The 17435-nt window shown below is 29.2% G+C and overlaps 1 protein-coding gene across 1 annotated transcript; it reads left to right on the top strand.

Moving 5' to 3' along the window:
* The first annotated feature begins 3799 nt into the window (after positions 1 to 3799).
* On the top strand, positions 3800 to 11139 carry LOC112795716 (altered inheritance rate of mitochondria protein 25). The gene is made up of 14 exons (XM_025837844.3): positions 3800 to 4063; positions 4137 to 4187; positions 4662 to 4813; positions 6527 to 6946; positions 7244 to 7330; positions 7547 to 7588; positions 7708 to 7752; positions 8664 to 8729; positions 8874 to 8930; positions 9017 to 9078; positions 9454 to 9574; positions 10441 to 10518; positions 10593 to 10699; positions 10786 to 11139. The coding sequence occupies exons 4-14, from the start codon at positions 6548 to 6550 to the stop codon at positions 10814 to 10816; spliced, it is 1095 nt and encodes a 364-aa protein (XP_025693629.1). The 5' UTR covers positions 3800 to 4063; positions 4137 to 4187; positions 4662 to 4813; positions 6527 to 6547; the 3' UTR covers positions 10817 to 11139.
* Positions 11140 to 17435: the final 6296 nt, after the last annotated feature.

The raw sequence follows: 17435 nt of genomic DNA, 5'->3' as shown, positions 1-17435 counted from the left end.
AGCAACAACAGAAAGAGCTTTTTCAGCAATAAAAATTGTCAAGACAAGACTCCGAAGTAAGATGGCTAATGAATTTCTTGCAGACAATTTGGTTATCTATATAGAAAAAGAATTAGCAGCTATTTTCGACACAAATTCAATTATAGATGATTTTGAAAATAGAAAAAAACGTCGAATAGCCTTTTCATGATACAAAACTGTAAGTGGTAATTTTTATATATTATTGTCTTACTTTGATTAAGATTATATATATATATATATATATATATATATATATATATATATATATATATTAATTTTATCAATAGAAATAGTAATATAAAATATTTGTAGTAAATTATTAAACACCGCCCCCCCTAAATAGTTAGCCTAGCTCCGCCCCTGATTAGAATGTAATTATACCTGAGAGGTGCAATGTATTTATAGTTGAGTCCATAACCACCTTTGTTGAAGTAGTTCTATCTTTATTTATGGATAACTGTTTTCTTTATTTTAGGAGTTTGTTGGAATCTATCTTTTAGGGAGGATAGAGATAGTGGGAGAGATTTGTGGAGGTATTTACTTGCTTGGGCAAGTAGAGTTGGGCTCCTTCGCGGTGTCCGACCTCTTTAAGGAGGTCGGGTGGGAGTTGGAGACCTCCTTTTTGGATTGAGTCTTTTACCTTATTGGGCCTGGCTTTATTTGTTGGTCAGTGTATGAATAGTTTTCCTGCTTGAGTCTTGAGCTTTTAAGAGGCCGTGTTCAAGAAATTCGTGGCTTTTGTTTCAATGTCGGGTACTCCGCCTTTTAGAAGTCGGGTACTATATGTGTTTTTGAAAATTTGAATGTTGCCTCCTTAAATGAGGGGAAAACGTTGCGTGGCAGATTCTTTGGGATCTGTACATATATTTAAAGAGGGGGTGGTTGAGGATCATTTTGCCCCTTCTCTCTTATAAAAACATTTTAGCTCTTCTTCTTCTTCTTCTTCTTCTTCTTCTTCTTCTTCTTCTTCTTCTTGTTTTTCCATTTCTGAAAAAGCTTTCGTTGCTCCCTTTCTTTGCGAAAAAGTCTTCTCTTTCTTTTCTTGCTTTTTTATTACTCTTGGTTTCAAGATTTGTCCATCTTGAATTTTTTGAAGGTCCTGCCTTGCTAGTATGGAAAGAAACGTTCGTGATTTGCTATTTGATGTGCCCCTCCTCTTTTTGAATTTTCATCAAGGTTTGTGCTTTTGTTTATTTTCTGGTAATATAGTAAAGTTATTTTCATGAGACTATTCTAAATGGTCCTGAATAATGGTATTGACGCTGGTATTTTGTTGCTTTTTTGTCGTCGATTCTTGGGATTTCTTTGATGGCTTTACCTAACTGTTTGTTGTTTTATTTATTGCTAAGAAATCTTTTTGAACTATTTTCACTGTTTGACATTACTGTCGAGTGTTTAGCTATCTTTCAAGAATTTTGAGGGTCAGTACAATAGTCATTTATAAATGCTGAATGTATTTGTGTTGCCTCCAATGGTGTTGCTATTATACGATGATTTTGTCACGGATAGCATAGGAGGGACACCATTTTCCATGCTTTCTGTATGTAGGGGATCTTTGAAATTGCGCTTTGGTTTCACTTGCTTTTGCCCGACTTCTTTTAGACGACGTCCGAGTTCTTTCTGTAACGATTCCTTTATTTTGTAGGTGTAGCTTTTATGTCGCGCTCTGTCGTTCTCAATATATCGACAAAAATTCTCCCTAATCTCTTAAATTGGGTAGATGCCCCGTCCTTTCTTGTGTCCTCGTAGTTGATAAAGACTACTGCAAGGTATTTCGTAGACATCATAGATTATGTGAGAATAGAGAGGATGAGGGGAATTACGAGATGGTAGTGCCCGATACCGAAGATAGAGTATGCTTCCCTCCTTTAGATAAGTAAGAACGCCCATGCATACGACTACTTCTTCACCAAATTAGGCATTTGACTTCCTTTTTTCGATTTTGAGACAAATATCCTTTGAGCTTGTAATGTTGTTCCTTCTCAGTTTCATCCAAATTACTGGGCTTTCTTAAAAAAATTTCAACTTTTATGTCGGGAGCTTGATGTCAGTCCTTCTGTTAAGGTCTTCTCTCATCTTTTAGTGTTGATGAAGCCCGGGTAGTCGAAAGAGAAGTCTTCTTGATTTTCTTTTCGCGCTATTCAGGGTAGAAAAATTTTTTCTATTTTTGATGAGTTCTTTCACGACTTTAAGAACCATTTCTTCAAAGTTTTTTCAATAGGTTTTCTATTTTGATGTTTTAATTAAATAAGAATTAAGAATAAAAAAAACCCGTGGAATTTACTAGAATAAAAACAATATTTTCTAAAAATAAACGAACTAGTTGTCTATTTTAATTTTAATAATATTAACATTATTTGGGTCTATAAAAATAGATATAGAGATTTATCTTCAAAATGTAATAAATAGTTTAGATTCATTAAATAAAATAGAGAATAAAACTTTATATTCAAGTAAAATACTTATCCAAGTCTGTCAAATTGTTATAATAACTTTTCAAATGAGGTGCTCATTCTTCTTTTCCTTCTCCTTCTCTGTTTTTCTCCTTCTCCTTCTTCTCCTCCTCGTATTTCTTCCTTCTACTTCTTCCAAATTTGTACGGGTTCTTCTTCTTCCATTATTCTTTTCCTCTTTCTTCTTCTCCTCCTTTTTCTTCTTCTACTTCCAAATTTGTACATGCAAGTTTTTTTTCTTTCCTTCTTCTTATCCTCTTCCTTCTTCTTCTTCGTCATCACCAACTTTTTACAAACATCTTTATTAATTCTGATTTTTTCTGCTGTCATCATTTCTTAATTATTTCGCTTCATTTTTTTAATTTATTTTGGTTCATTTGAGTGTTAATTATCGGTTCATTTGATGTTGCTGATAAGTATTAGTCAAATTTTGTATTCACAAGTGAACTGAAATTAACACACAAATAAATCGAAATTAATTCACAAATAAACCAAAATAAACTGAAATTATTTAATAATGGCACCAGATAAAATTATTTTGGTATTGTTTGTGATGACGATGACTAAAGAAGAGAAGAAGAGGAGGAAGAGGAGGATTTGTGTGTGCAAAGAAGAAGAAGAACATATGGATGAATTTGAAACAACAAGAAGAAAAAGTGCGTAATTTGTTGGTATTAGACCCACTTGAATAAATTTGGATGAAAAATACTTAAATGTGTAGCAATTCTAGAAAAGAGAGGACTAGGTAATTTTTTAACTACTTAATATGATTGTAATAATGATCTATTTTTTAAAAATATCTATTAAATGAAGAATATTATAAGCCTAGCAGAATTTATTATTTTTGACCATCAATTAATTATCAATATTTAAAATTACACACTATAATTATATTATTAAATTAAAATAATTAAATTAATAATTAAAAATTTTGACAAAAATAAGAAATTTTGTGGTGGACTAGAGCTTTTTTTAAGGTTATGTTTGGTTGAAAGGAAAGAAATAAAGAGGAAGAAAATAGAAAAGGAAAGAAAGGAAAAAAAGAAATTGAGTAGAATTTTATTTTCTTTAGATGTGTTTGGATGAAAAGAAAATAAAAAGGAAAGAAATGTTATAAAAAGATAATTTTACTCCTATATTATAATATATATTAAAAAAGTGAAGGGGTAGAATTGAAAATAAAGAGAAACATTAGTTTTTTTCTCCATTTTTTTCTATTAAAGAGAAAAAAAATTGATAAACTCCACCAATTTTTTTCATCTACTTTCTTTCCGCTCTAATTTTTCTTCTCAACCAAATAATAGAAAATAATCATTTTTTTTCTCATTTTCTTTCTTTTCATTTTTCTCTCCAACAAACGTAGAATAAATAAATTACTAGCAAATTTTATTACAAAAGAATTTCAAAACCAACTTCTCCCCCTGGTTTCACCCCAATTTACCCCATTTCAGAAAGTAAAATGCAAGGACTCCCCCATTTCACCTCCGCCATTTCAGTACCAGCTCCCCCTCTCCGTTGCCGCCGCGCCGCCGTCGCTCTTTCATAGCCGCCGTTGTTGCTGCTGCGCTAGTCTTCCCCTTCAATTGACGGTAACCCACATCCTTTCTTTTCTCTTATTTAACCTTCTCCAATGGAATCTAATTCAGTTCTGATTTGTTGCAGATTTCTAACTTCTTGTTAATGGATGAAAATTTTTGGTAGTCATCAAGATAGGTATTTCAGCCCAGAATCGCATATCTTTTACTTCTTGTTGCCTCTGCTTGATAATTTTGTTGGTTGGTCTAGTCGGTATAATATATATGCATAATCAGTTTCAATTTTCATATCATTTGTTACGTTCTTTATACTAGTTTATGCTTCATTCTTTCTGATCTGTGTATAGATCTGAATGATAATGATTATGATAGGGAAAACATATTCAGTAGGATCTTTCATTTTTATTCATGGATGAGATTAAAGCTAGCTAGATAGAGATATCACTTTTTTTGTAGTTAACTGTTTTATATATATAAGCATCTAGCTACAACAAAAAGGCTTGCTTTGATTTCAATCTAGTTCGTAGTCCCTTTCCCTTCTCTGGTTCTCTTGTTCTTGTTTGAATTACGTTATATGGTTAACAAGATTTTAGCCTTTATTTGATAACATCCCATAAAGTTTGGATTTTGTTTGTATTGGGCATCATCACAGTTCATGACATCAAAACAAAACACAACAAGGAGCAAGACTGCTACATAGAGAAAGAGAAGAAAGAGAAGAGGAAGGAGAGGGAGAAGAAAAAGGAGAAGAGTCCTTCACTTCTTTTGAGATCTTTTTATTTCAAGGCCACAGCTTTGAGCCAGGTTTCTCTCTTTGTTTTATCTTTTTTCTCATTTTTTTTATTATTGCAATGTAGGTGTTTGATCATTTGTCTCAACGCTTATATAGCATTTTTAGCTATGTGATGATTTGGAGGTCTCTCTCTTATGGTTCTGTTATGAATTTTTTCCACATATAAAAGTAATAATATTTGATTCTATACTAGCTTGCTTATTACTATTGTTACTACTTTATTCAATTCAATTTTAATGAATCTGTTGGAATTTGTTGGTGACACTCACTATTACTACTTCTGGTTCTGTCCTACTATTACTACTTTATTAATTCAATTTTTACTGCAACTTTTTACTTTCCTTGTTATACTTACTTATACCTACCTAACCATTCTATTTTACATCAAATAGTTATTTCACTAGGTCTTATAACTAAGTGGTGTGGGTTTAATCCCCCACTCTTGTAAATGAACATCATTTTAAGCCTAGCTGTTATGACCCTTCACTAGGAAAATATTAAGAGTAAAGCATTGACCATATATAGTGGAAGTTCACAAAGTTGAGTATGATAACTATTAGATGAAAAAAGGTCAACTGTCAAATGAAAACTGATCAATACAAGTAAGTAACAGTTCTATGATATGATTATATAATTGACAAAAATTAGTAAATGATTGAAAATAATAATAAAGTTTATTGTTAAATACTATTATAAATTGTATATAGTTCAACATAAAACTAAAAAAAAATTATAAATTCTCAACAACAGCTAATAACAAATAAAGTACTTTTTCCATGAAATCAAACTATCTAATTATACTATTTATTACTTCTGGTTAGAATTATTGGAATAGAAAAGGTAAAAGAGATTGAGAGTGGACAAATAAATTCAAAGTAGTATGTATTTATATGGTTGTATAAGTTGCTGTTTTCGTTTTCTTTACACATTATTGGATAAAAGGTATTATTTTTAATTTATCACAATAAAAATATTGAGAAAAAGCTTGATATTGTTTTCTTATTAAAGCATGACGCAATAAATTGAATTACATTGTATTATGATTTTTTCTTATTGAACATAGCTATATGAATACTCAAGTTTGACACCTAGTAAGGTACCTGTTTTTTTATTTTAGTTAGAAACTTTTTAGCCCCAACTTTAATTCTTCAAGAGGGAAAAGAAAAGAAAAAAATAAAATAAAATAAAAGGTAGATATCTAATGTTATACCTAGGTTTGGTGTTCAAATATAAGTGTTCAAGGTAGATATATATTGTTGTCTTCTTATTGATGGTAACAATTTTATTCGATCAAAATAAAAACCATCGAAAATTAGATCAAATGAACAGGAAATAAGAAATTGGAGAAAGCAAATTAATTATGCAAGTAATATGAAAGATGCCCTATGAAATGAAAAGCTTTGTCCAATAAAGGGATAACGAATAATAGGGATAGGAACACATCTAAGAATAAAAATTGATGATACATGCGAAAACTAAATGGCAGACTTTGACATTTCAGATAAATGGCGAACATTTAAAAGGATCAGATAAAGGTTCTTTTCTTTTTGTGTGAATCTGTTTTCCTGGGAATTTTATTGTGTGTGAACTGTTAAAAGGATCAGAAGGATTATTTATTCGAATCAAATGTGCCCTACTCATAGCCCTTTTGTTTTCCCCTCAATTTTCATATCCCATATCCATATAACATAGCTTCAATGTAAATCTATGTTTCTTCATCACAGTTGTAATCTTTTGGATTGAAGATGACTTGGACAAAGTACGGTAGGATCTGCTTCTCTAAGATAAGCAATCCCCATGTCTATGGGCTTTTGGGTCTTCAACAAAATGTTGCTAGGAACTATAACAATAACATTCCCAGCATTGTGTGTCGGCTATTTGGAAGCGGCGTTGGCCGTGGAAATGAAGCTGATCATCAGTTGAGTAGGGAATTCCTTGTGAAGCTTTGGGCTGCTGATAGGAAAATGGGGAAGCACCCCATAGAGAAACAAAGGATGAGACTGCTTGATGGTGATCGCAGAGGGTTTTTCAATTCCTCTGTTGCTGAAGACAGCGGAGTCAAAAGGAGAGGTAAAAAGCTCTTGAAGCAACCTCCAATTAGTCAATCTGTTTCTGAGGTTTTGAAAGCAGAATCTCCCGAAGAGGTGAGTCTTCTAATCAGACAAGTTAATTTTCCATTAGTTCGTTTGTGTTTTGGCTGCCATATAATTGAAATTTAACTTAAGTTTGCTAATCGCTATTTGGGGTATGAAAAAAATAGCGAAGGTATGTTTGGTGTAGTAGCTTATCTTCATGTAAAACAAGCATATGGGTACTTTAGGGTGTAACTAGTTTTAAACCTATACCTTGATGATGTGTCAAGTCATGTAGATTATCAGTGGTTCTGTGTCAAATTTAAGACTAAAATAATGAAACGTTCTCTATTTGTTCTCTAATATTAGGCCAAGTTAGCACCTTTGGTTGCGAGGTCCAACTTGCTAATTACCAGGGATATTGAGTGGGCAAATCTTGTATTTGGCTTTGAGCAGGTGATCCTCTTATTCTTCAATGGTTGTTTTTGTCTTGATAGAGATATTTTAATGATCTGTTTTGTTTTGTCCATCTCATTAGGGGCAGTACATACTTTGCATTTTGAGTTTCTGGGGCATAATTCTTACATTTCCCAACAAATTATTTGTCTATTTATTATTTGTTTCCGACTATTTTATCTTTGACTGTTGAGTTCTTTTTTTTTGTTGTTGAAGGAAAATCGTTACGCCATTGTAGATCCGTGCTACCCTAAATCGGTTAGTTATAATTGTCATCACCTTTTTCATCATGACAGTTATAGTTTATGCTCGTATTTTCTTTACATTCCTACTAACAATTACGTTTGAACTTGTTTTCTATGGTTGCTATGATATAGCCTGTAGGTTTCATTCGTGAACAGAGCAATGTGCTTGCCAGGCAGGTATCCAATTAATTAATTTAAATCTCAATTCTTGTACTTGTTTATTTTAGACAATGCTATTTTTCATGTATAATCCATATGGTAAGAAATTAATGAGTAAATGGTCTGTTTTGCCTTGTATATACTGTAATATTAATAACTTCAAAATGGCTGCGTATTCTATTTAGATGAATGCTTTGGCTGTATTATTCATTTCTGTATCAGTCTAGACATCTACACTTCTAATTTTCTAAGAAAAGGAAGTAAATTATTACTTAAAAGAAACATGGTATTAGGCCTATAAAAGATTGATGACTAATCTAATGATTCAGAAAACACAACTAAAGTTGTCTGATAGGTTCCCAAGGTAATGGATATTCGTGAATTTGCATAAATGGCATTTATCAAATTTACGCACTCACTCTAGATCTCTCATTCGGTGTTTATCTCCCAATCTAAATCAACAGGTAACAAGCCTCAGTATTAGCCACCATTGCATGTTCATAAGGAAGGATAGAGCTAACTTAACTTCTATTAAAACATAATGCATAGTTGTAGAAATAGTGCAATTTAAAGATTTGCATCTACTGATTCAATGTTATTTTACAATGCTAATCCTAAATATTGGAGAGACAATCACACAAATGGATGGAATCTTAGCACGAATTGCTGGCATCATGTTAAAAATCGTGAATCAGCAGAATTGCAATGTTATGATGATTTAGGAATTAGGATGCTAATATTGGTTGGGTTATGTGGGTAGAAAAGTTAGTCTTCTATGAACAATGAATCATTAAATCTAATTTATGGTATAATTTCTTAATTTGGAAACCACATTTGATTTGGTTGCCTTTTGCGCTATTCATGTTTTCAATATGAATTTTGTTTACATACTTGTTTATTTGATTCCGTTTGATCTTTTCTTACTGTAGTTTCTTCGTCTACGGCGGCCTTTCATTGCATACATAACTGATGGTTTGGGGAACGAGCTTTTCAGGGTGAGGAAAACATCACTTTCCAGTTTGGTTGTTCACAATGCACATAAGAAGTTAATTTTAATACACACTAGTATATTAGTAGAACACCTGTCTCAATTAGTTTATCGTTTACCCTGAGTTGAGTTTATGTTCTTCTACGGTTAGGTTCGAAGACCATTTTGGTGGATAACAAGCTCAATTTATGCAGAAATTGATGGTAAGGTATGGCATTTACGCTGAAGTTCTACCTTGTTACACTGTTAAATTCCTCAGCAACTCGGTTGTTAATTGTGTTGATATCTATTCAGGAAGTTGGAGTAGTTCACCAGAGATGGCATCTTTGGAGGAGAATCTATGATTTGTACCTAGGGTAATATCAAGATGCAATGTGTTGATTTATAGTATTTGTAACTGCCAAAATCATAACATGCTTTGCTCTATTTAGTTGTCTTTTAGATCCAAATGTTCTGTTTGAGAAAATTTAAGCTGGGTTAAGCCTATATGTAAATTGTTGTTCACTTTTCTATAAGTTTGTCTTAACCAAAAAAAGTGGTATGTTAATTTAGCTGTCTATGGAACTATGGAAGTAATGCTTGCTTCATTATTTAAATTTATGCAGTTTCATGTTTTGTATCCTTAGCAACTTGCATTATATATTGATTCATTGCTTTCTAACTCACCTTAAGTTTGACTATTTGACAAATCTGTTCTGCAAAATGCAACTTTGGTACAATAATGCTTTCAGGAATAAACAATTTGCTGTGGTTGAGAATCCTGGCCTTTGGAATTGGACTTTCACCTTGAAAGATATTAACGGTGAGGTTCTAGCTCAGATAGATCGTGATTGGAGAGGTTTTGGCTTTGAGGTAGGTTTATGACATTTATGATTTTTATTTTCACTCTTGTGTAATGGCTTTTGGAACGTTTTGTCAAACATGCTTGTTGATTATCAGTTATTTTTAAACATTATTAAAAAAGAGATTGCAAATTTTTGAATAAGTTTTATTTTGGAAAAAATTAATGATAATTTTTGGTCCATCATCTTGAGTTTGAACCCTGATATTGTAATGGAGAAAACTCTTCTCCCCATAACTTTTTCTTGCCAAGAAAAGAAAATTTAGGGCTTTCATATATGAGAACCATAACTGCTAGTGACTTGTGGAAGAGCCAGTATGACAAAAATGGATCTATATCAGTAGAAATCAGAATGAGAAAAATATTTAACTCAGCTGAATTAGCTAGCACTATAGGATAAAAGAAGGGAATAAGAAAAAAAAGGCGCTAATAAAGGGATCACAGTTCATGCAGTAGTTTAAGTATTTTAGCAGCCGTATTTTACTTTTGTTTTATATTTCCATTTTTTCCCCCATTGAAGCCACCTTAGATGGTTGTGCTTAAGTTTACTATCCAAGGGCTAGGATTTGATTCGATAGGGGGTTTCTATACTATATTATAAATGGATTAATAACCGTAATTAATTAGTTCAGATTTTTCTTAAAACTGAAGCCTTTCAGGACTAGATCTCCTTTGGCCTTTGTTTTTCTTCCTATTTCTTAAGTGCTACGTATTTAAATTTGGTTCTCCCATCATCAATCAGCTTGTCTTGTATTCTAAAGTCACCTAACTGAATTGGACTGAGAATTTCATGTTCAAATTTTCAGACTTTCTATCTTGTATAATGCATTTTAACTGAGAGGTGACATATCATTTATATATTTGCTTTATTGTGAAGCTTTTGACTGATGCTGGTCAATATGTTATTCGGTTTGGGATCTCAGATCCAGACTTGAAGATTGGCCGTGCTTCCAAGGTAGCGTCCCTTGTCTTCGACAAATACTTTTCTGTGCTTTTCTAATTACTGATAAATATGATCTTCCTTCGCAGATGGAGGAACTAGAAGTTATTCGCCCACTGACCCTGGCGGAGAGAGCTGTAGCAGTAGCTCTTGCCATATCACTAGATAATGACTTTTTCTCAAGACATGGAGGCTGGTAATAAGCTATTTTGAATTTTTCTATCTTTTGCTTCTGAAAGCGTTGGAATAAGTACTGAATTTGGTTTTCATTTATGATGTTAGGGGATTACCGTTCTTCGTTGCAACCGAATAAAACTTGATTTGGCAATGTTACTTGATGATTGCATAATTCCTGAAGCCATTCTCTACCATGTATGTGTGTGTGTGTTGTTAAAAAAATGGTGTTACAAGCTAACGCTGTTCTTGGCTCAATAGAGATACTCACGACAATTGGTATGAAATCCATTTATCCATGTAAGAAAATCAGACTACAACTCTTGTACTTAAATCTGATGATTCCTTAGCTGAATGGCAAGGTCAGTGATGTGCCAACTATTTCAATGTGATGATAAGGCAGACAGTGATTGATTGAGATATCATATTCTTACATACAGGATGTCACAAAACCTTGATTTATGGAATTGTGCAATGTGGAACTTTTTATACTGTGTAGTTATTTGAATTTGGTGCAATGGTTAAATTTAAAAATGTCAGGTAAGTACGTTAACAATAAGAAATAACTAACAAATGGCTAATGATTTATATGAACAATAATAGTTGTTTAGACACAGCCCGAATAAATTCGGTCTGATATGCACCTGATTCAACAGCAGATTGCAGAATTCCGATTTGGGTCCAACCAGTTTGTGGAACGTGAAGAAAATTTTTTGTGGGCCGAAAAATTTTATAATAAAAATTACATGATGATATTTATATTAAGACAATATATATATTGATGCACTTATAGCGTAAAACGTTTACACAATTATACAATTACAATCATATTCAGTCTTTTGGATGATCATTCACACTAATTATTTTACACTGATAATCATTAAAATTATATATATATGAAATATATTTTATGAGAATAACATTTTTATATGAGAATATGAATATATTTATAGCCAATTGATTGATTTAAATAATTGAGATTAAATATAGCTAATAAATGGTATACAAGTAATGTATTTAATATAGTCATTAAATTCATGAGAAAATATATTTAATAGCTATTATATTTATAGTCGTTGTCTTTAATTTTTACTAAAATATACTTAATAATAAATTAAAATAATTAAATTTCACTTAACTATAAAAATATAAAATAATTTAAAAAATCATATATCAACAATATTTAAAAAAAGGGAACCATGGTTAAAAATATTTGTTGTTTTATTTTCTAATTAGAAAAATAGGTATTTAATAATCTCATTTTATTAAGAGAATAAAAAATGAAATATTTTAAATTATACAATAATTTATACTGTATTGTTATATTAGTAAAAAATTATATAATGATTGAAATTTAAAAACTATTACTGTTTTATAATTTTTTTAATCTAATACAAAAATATTTTTCAATCTAATACAAAAATTTAAGAAACTATTATTTTTTGGCAAATTTTTGGGTGTAGATAGTGGGGACAAATATACATATATAGATTTATCCTAGAAGTATGTGTTATACTTATATGACAAGTGTTCCATGAAGAACCAAGATCTGTGACTGCTGATGCAATATCCATGCTACTCCCTCAGCTTTATTCTTTTGGAAAGTGTTGTGATTAAGGCAAGGTGTTTAGTTTAATTAAACCATGATCAATACTATAGTAGTATGGGCCCCCAATCTGGTTGATGGGGTTAATTTGTTAACTGACCTTGTAAATCAACAAGAAAAATTAATACCATGCTAACAAAAAAAAAAGAGCTTTTTTGTAAGAACCGTTAAATTTTATTGTAAGACTTTTGTTGGTCGGTTCAAAAAGGGGTAACATGTAGTTGGAGAACTAATATTTTTGGGCTTAGCCAGAAAACCATCAGTTCTATTAAAATACTTTTTGGAGTAGACAACTTCAATTGAATTGGATAGAAAAAAATAAAGGACCACTCCTTACCTATTAGATGTTAGAAAAGTTTTCTGTTTTCGTGAAAAATTATATAAAAAAAATTTACCAATATTAATTATGTAGATAAACATTTATTGAGATGTTTGCTTCATTGATACTCCAGATATTATTGTTAAAGCATAAATAATTTATAATTTTTAAAAAATATCCGAAAAATTATTCTTAAAGACCATTAAAGAGATTCAATAATAACCATTAAAGATAAGGAATAAGTTTAATCATTTGATATTATGTAAATAATAAAATAAATTGAAATATAAATAGATAAATTTAACTTCATTGAATTTCAAAGTTAAAAATTTATAGATAAAGTGGTAGAGATAAAGATTTAAAAAAAAATGGAGAGCTTGTTACACATCATAAGATAGAGGGTAGCAATGTTCGAAGTTATAATTAAAATACTAGCAAAACTTTAAAAAACATTGGGTTTTTTTTTTAGGTAATAATAAGTGATCTGTGTGATGCAAATATGAAGATTAGACTATGCAAGTAATTATAAAAAAGAAAAGTATATTTTTAAATATTACATTGTAATTAATTCGGTGGAGGTTTTTATTGAGAAAAACTGAAAAATTTACATAAATATACGAGTATGGAGTTAGTTCAGAGTAAATTTAAATGGCAAGATTACTTAGAAACCATATGTACAATAAATTTTGTGAATTCACAGTATTAAAAGTAATTTAATTTAATTTAATTTATAATCGACATCGAAAACTAATTTTGTTACGTAAAAGTTGGTGTTTAATTATAATTAATTTACAAATTTCATATTAATACTATAATGCTATATCCGAAAACTCCAAATCAATAAGACCAATTTCTACGTAACCCCTAAGGCCTTAACGTACTAATATAAACCTTAATACCTAGGTCTAAAACCTTAATCCTAATAAAAAAAAATTCTAAACTCTAAACATTAAACCCTTAACATTGAACTGTTAATCGTAAAATCGTAAACTCTAAACGAATAAATCCTAATTTTCAAACACTAAATTATAAACGGTAAACTCTAATTTAGAGGATATGATTTAAGATTATTGGTTTAGTACTTAGACTTTAGGGTATAATTAAGTATAGTTAGGGTTATTTATCACAGACGGTAAAATATGCCTATTATATTCGACAATAGTATTAGTGAATGTTAATTTTTTAGTAAGTATTGTTTACTGCTCATACATAAATTAACCTTAGGTGGAACGATTTATTAATTGTGTAAGTTAAATTTTTTGGATGAAATAGTGTTTTATTCATATTTTTTCACAAGAAAAGTTTGTTTTCATTTGCGTGGCATTTTAGGGTTTTTGTTAAAAGTAATTTGAATTAAAAAATTTATTAGAAAGATCACTGATATAATATTATTAGTCCGAGTAAAGTAATTATTAATAGTTTGATCTTCATTATTATTATTATTAATGATATGCATATTGTTGTTTGTATTATTACAAATATTATTGTTATGAAAGTATTAATATTCACTGTTATAATTAATATTATAAGTATTAATAATAAATATTACAATTAATAATAATATTATTTATCTATATTTTTTTTATTTTGTAATTAGGACGGCACCGTGTAGCACTTTGTTTTTAGTTTGCATTTCTAGCACTTTTTTCTTTTTCTTACTATTCAAGTTATATTTCATTAATATTTCATAAAGTTGGATGGCACTGATCGACCATGTTGAAATTGAACTTAGATTGAGATTTTAAATCAAGAACTTACAAGCTTGAAAATCGTACTCTGATGTATTCAAACAACCACTAGATTATGAGGAGTGTTAGGGCATTAGTAATTTTTGTGATTTGTAATTATTAAATAATCATTAATGATATTTTTATTGGTGTAAGATTTCATCTAATAGAATAGAATTATTTATTTTTATTTTACTGATTAGATATTATTGAGCTAATATAGCCACTTACGTACTAATTTGGGAGGCTTTTGCTTCTAATATAGCTATTTAATATGTTGAACTAAGTTGGGTTGGTCTAATAGTTAGCTCATTAATCTGTTTAAGTAAGTGTTGGAATTCGAATCTCGTTTTGTGTATACAGTAACCCATTTGTCAGTGACAAACCTTTAAATGGAGCTCAATACTACAGTAGATTAATTTTTAATTTACGAATTAAAAGATGCCGTAGAAAACAAAAAAAAAATAATGTCTATTTCTAAATTATACCCACTTCCTACTCACTTTTCCACACTGCTGTTGATCTTGTTAATAAGATCAAGTTGGTTGATAAGATCAAGTCATGGCTAGCTTTTGCTGCCCAAAAAATTGTTGAAATAAATGTTTTGGCTCATATATTGGCTGGTCACAAGAACGAGATAATCTCCATTTCATTCAAGATTTTTCAAAGTTTGACTAAATTTTTCAATATTTAACTATAAAAAATTTAGCATGTTAATAAATTCTGACAAAATTCTACTAATGAATTAATATTCTTTTGATTATGTTCGTTGTTCATTGTGTTTAATTTATGAATTTTATAGTGTTTATAATTTGATGCTTAACTTTTGCCTAATTTATTTTTTATGGTAATTTTTGAATATTTAAGAATTATTTATTTTTATACTTTTAAAATCTATTCTATTATATAAAAATCGGATGTCTGCATTTAATGATGGAACTGACGTGACATGCTCCAGAGAGTGTTTTCCAAATTAATTATTTTAATTCATTCAATACAATTTATTGCAATGACTTAATTATTTCACCTAATTAATTTGATTAAATATTTAAATATTAATATAATTTATTATAATTTATATTATTTAATTAATTACACTACATTAATTGTAATTCGTTATATTAGTGAATTAGTTTTTTTCTTTATGAAGTCTAAAATAAAATAAATAATTTATTGTTTATTCTAATTAAATTTATTAAATTTAATTATATATTATATATGAATTAATGTTAATTTATAAATTATTTTATATTATAATATTCAATCAAATAAATTGTAAATTACTTTAAATTATATACGCACAAAAAAATGAATTTAAATGTGATTTATATAATATAGATAGTATTTAATTAAGAACGGTGTATTTTTAAGTGTTTTGATATGACTTAATTATACCAGCTAATTGATTTGATTAGATATTTAAATATCAATGTAATTTATTATAGTATATAATACTTGATTAATTTTATTACATTAATTGTTATTCTTTATATTAGTTAATTAGTTTATTCATTTATAAAGTTTGAAATAAAATAAATAATTTGTTGTTTATTCTAATTGAATTGATTAAATTTAATTATATTATATATAAATTAAAGATAATTTATAAATGACCTTATTTTCTTAGCCTTTTATATTTTGTGATTAAATTTAATTATATTATATATAAATTAAAGATAATTTATAAATGACCTTATTTTCTTAGCCTTTTATATTTTGTGGATTGTTAAGTTTTAAGTTTTATATTTCTGTAAGTAAAAATAATATAAGGCAAAACTTTTTTCATTTTAAACATAATTATTCTATGTATTATTAACTAATATCATTAGATTTGATTTATTAAAAATATAAAATAATTTTATATAACAAATTATTAATTAAACTCATTTTAAAATGTAAGCAAAATAAATTAATTTCTTAGGCGGCCCAATGTAGATCCATGATTTATACAATAATCAAACAAAACATAGAATTTGTGAATTGTGATAAAAAAAAAGGAATAAAAAAGTAGGGCTCACACTATATTGGTTTGCTTGCCTCCATTGCATGTTAACAAAACATGGGCTTACGGAGACTAATCCCAATTTCAAGTTGGGCAGATAGAAAACCTATCCGAATCTCATACAATTAATATCAACCTACACCCAAAGTCCTCTTTTAATCTTTTTGGGTCTTCTCTCTCCCAGCAAGCAAGCATATACGCCAGCAATAGAGAACGGCGTATATGCTTTTAAATTTTTGTTTTTAAATTTTAGAGTGTGATATTACATGTCGTGGAAGCAAAATTATAAGTACTGTATTTTGTGTTTTAATACTTTTGATCATGTGGAATTACAAGTGAAATTATAGAAAATAGTAATAACAATTCCGACAAATGGTTGACATTCTAGAAATTAAAATTTGAAGTAATAAAAAATATCATTATATACACGTGAATAAATTGTATAACCAGTTTTTTTATTGTAAATGCTATGTTACTCAACAATTAATTAATCAATATATAATTTCAAGCTATATTTTTGTTATTATATAATACTTTTTATTATTTTATATTTGCAATAAATATTTTTTATATAGCTCATTGCTAAAATAAAAAATTTTACTAATTAATTAGGTTTACAGTAGATTATAGTTATTTTTTTAAATCTAATGACACTTTTGGTTACTTTTCATTCGATAATTTTTCTGTCATGTATAATTATACAACTCATTTAAGCAATGATTATTGTACATAGGTACCAATATTTTACAGAACATTATGTATGGTACCAGACTCTTGATAAATCCAGATGTTCCTGAGGCTGTGATGCTTCGAAAAAAGTATTGTACAAATATTGTGAATTATTTATGGTTGTGCATATTGACTGTATTTTTATGGTGTTGTGATTGATAAGTAGCATGTACTATAGAGAGATCTCACAGTACCTGTCTGTGTTTTCTGGCAAACCGGCGTATGTTAATGAAGATGAAGTTTTATATTCCACTGAGAGGAAGACAATAAAGGAGTTACGTGCGGCTGCGGATGTGAATGCCTTATAGAAAACTACTTTTTTATGTTTGGTTTATTATTTGTTTTTTTTTGACTTTCAAACTGTTCCTATGTAAA

This window comes from Arachis hypogaea, chromosome 4, assembly GCF_003086295.3.
Source record: "Arachis hypogaea cultivar Tifrunner chromosome 4, arahy.Tifrunner.gnm2.J5K5, whole genome shotgun sequence".
Classification (NCBI taxonomy): Eukaryota; Viridiplantae; Streptophyta; class Magnoliopsida; order Fabales; family Fabaceae; genus Arachis; species Arachis hypogaea.
The sequence above is the reverse complement of the archived record's forward strand: the minus strand, read 5'-3'. Positions and strand labels throughout refer to the sequence as shown.

Bases quoted from the DNA above. Each gene is read 5' to 3' on its own strand.
- LOC112795716 (XM_025837844.3), top strand. From the start codon at position 6,548: ATGACTTGGACAAAGTACGGTAGGATCTGCTTCTCTAAGATAAGCAAT. The intron at 9,575-10,440 runs GTAGGTTTATGA...TTTATTGTGAAG, and splicing joins GGAGAGGTTTTGGCTTTGAG to CTTTTGACTGATGCTGGTCA. The intron at 10,700-10,785 runs GTAATAAGCTAT...TTATGATGTTAG, and splicing joins TTCTCAAGACATGGAGGCTG to GGGATTACCGTTCTTCGTTG.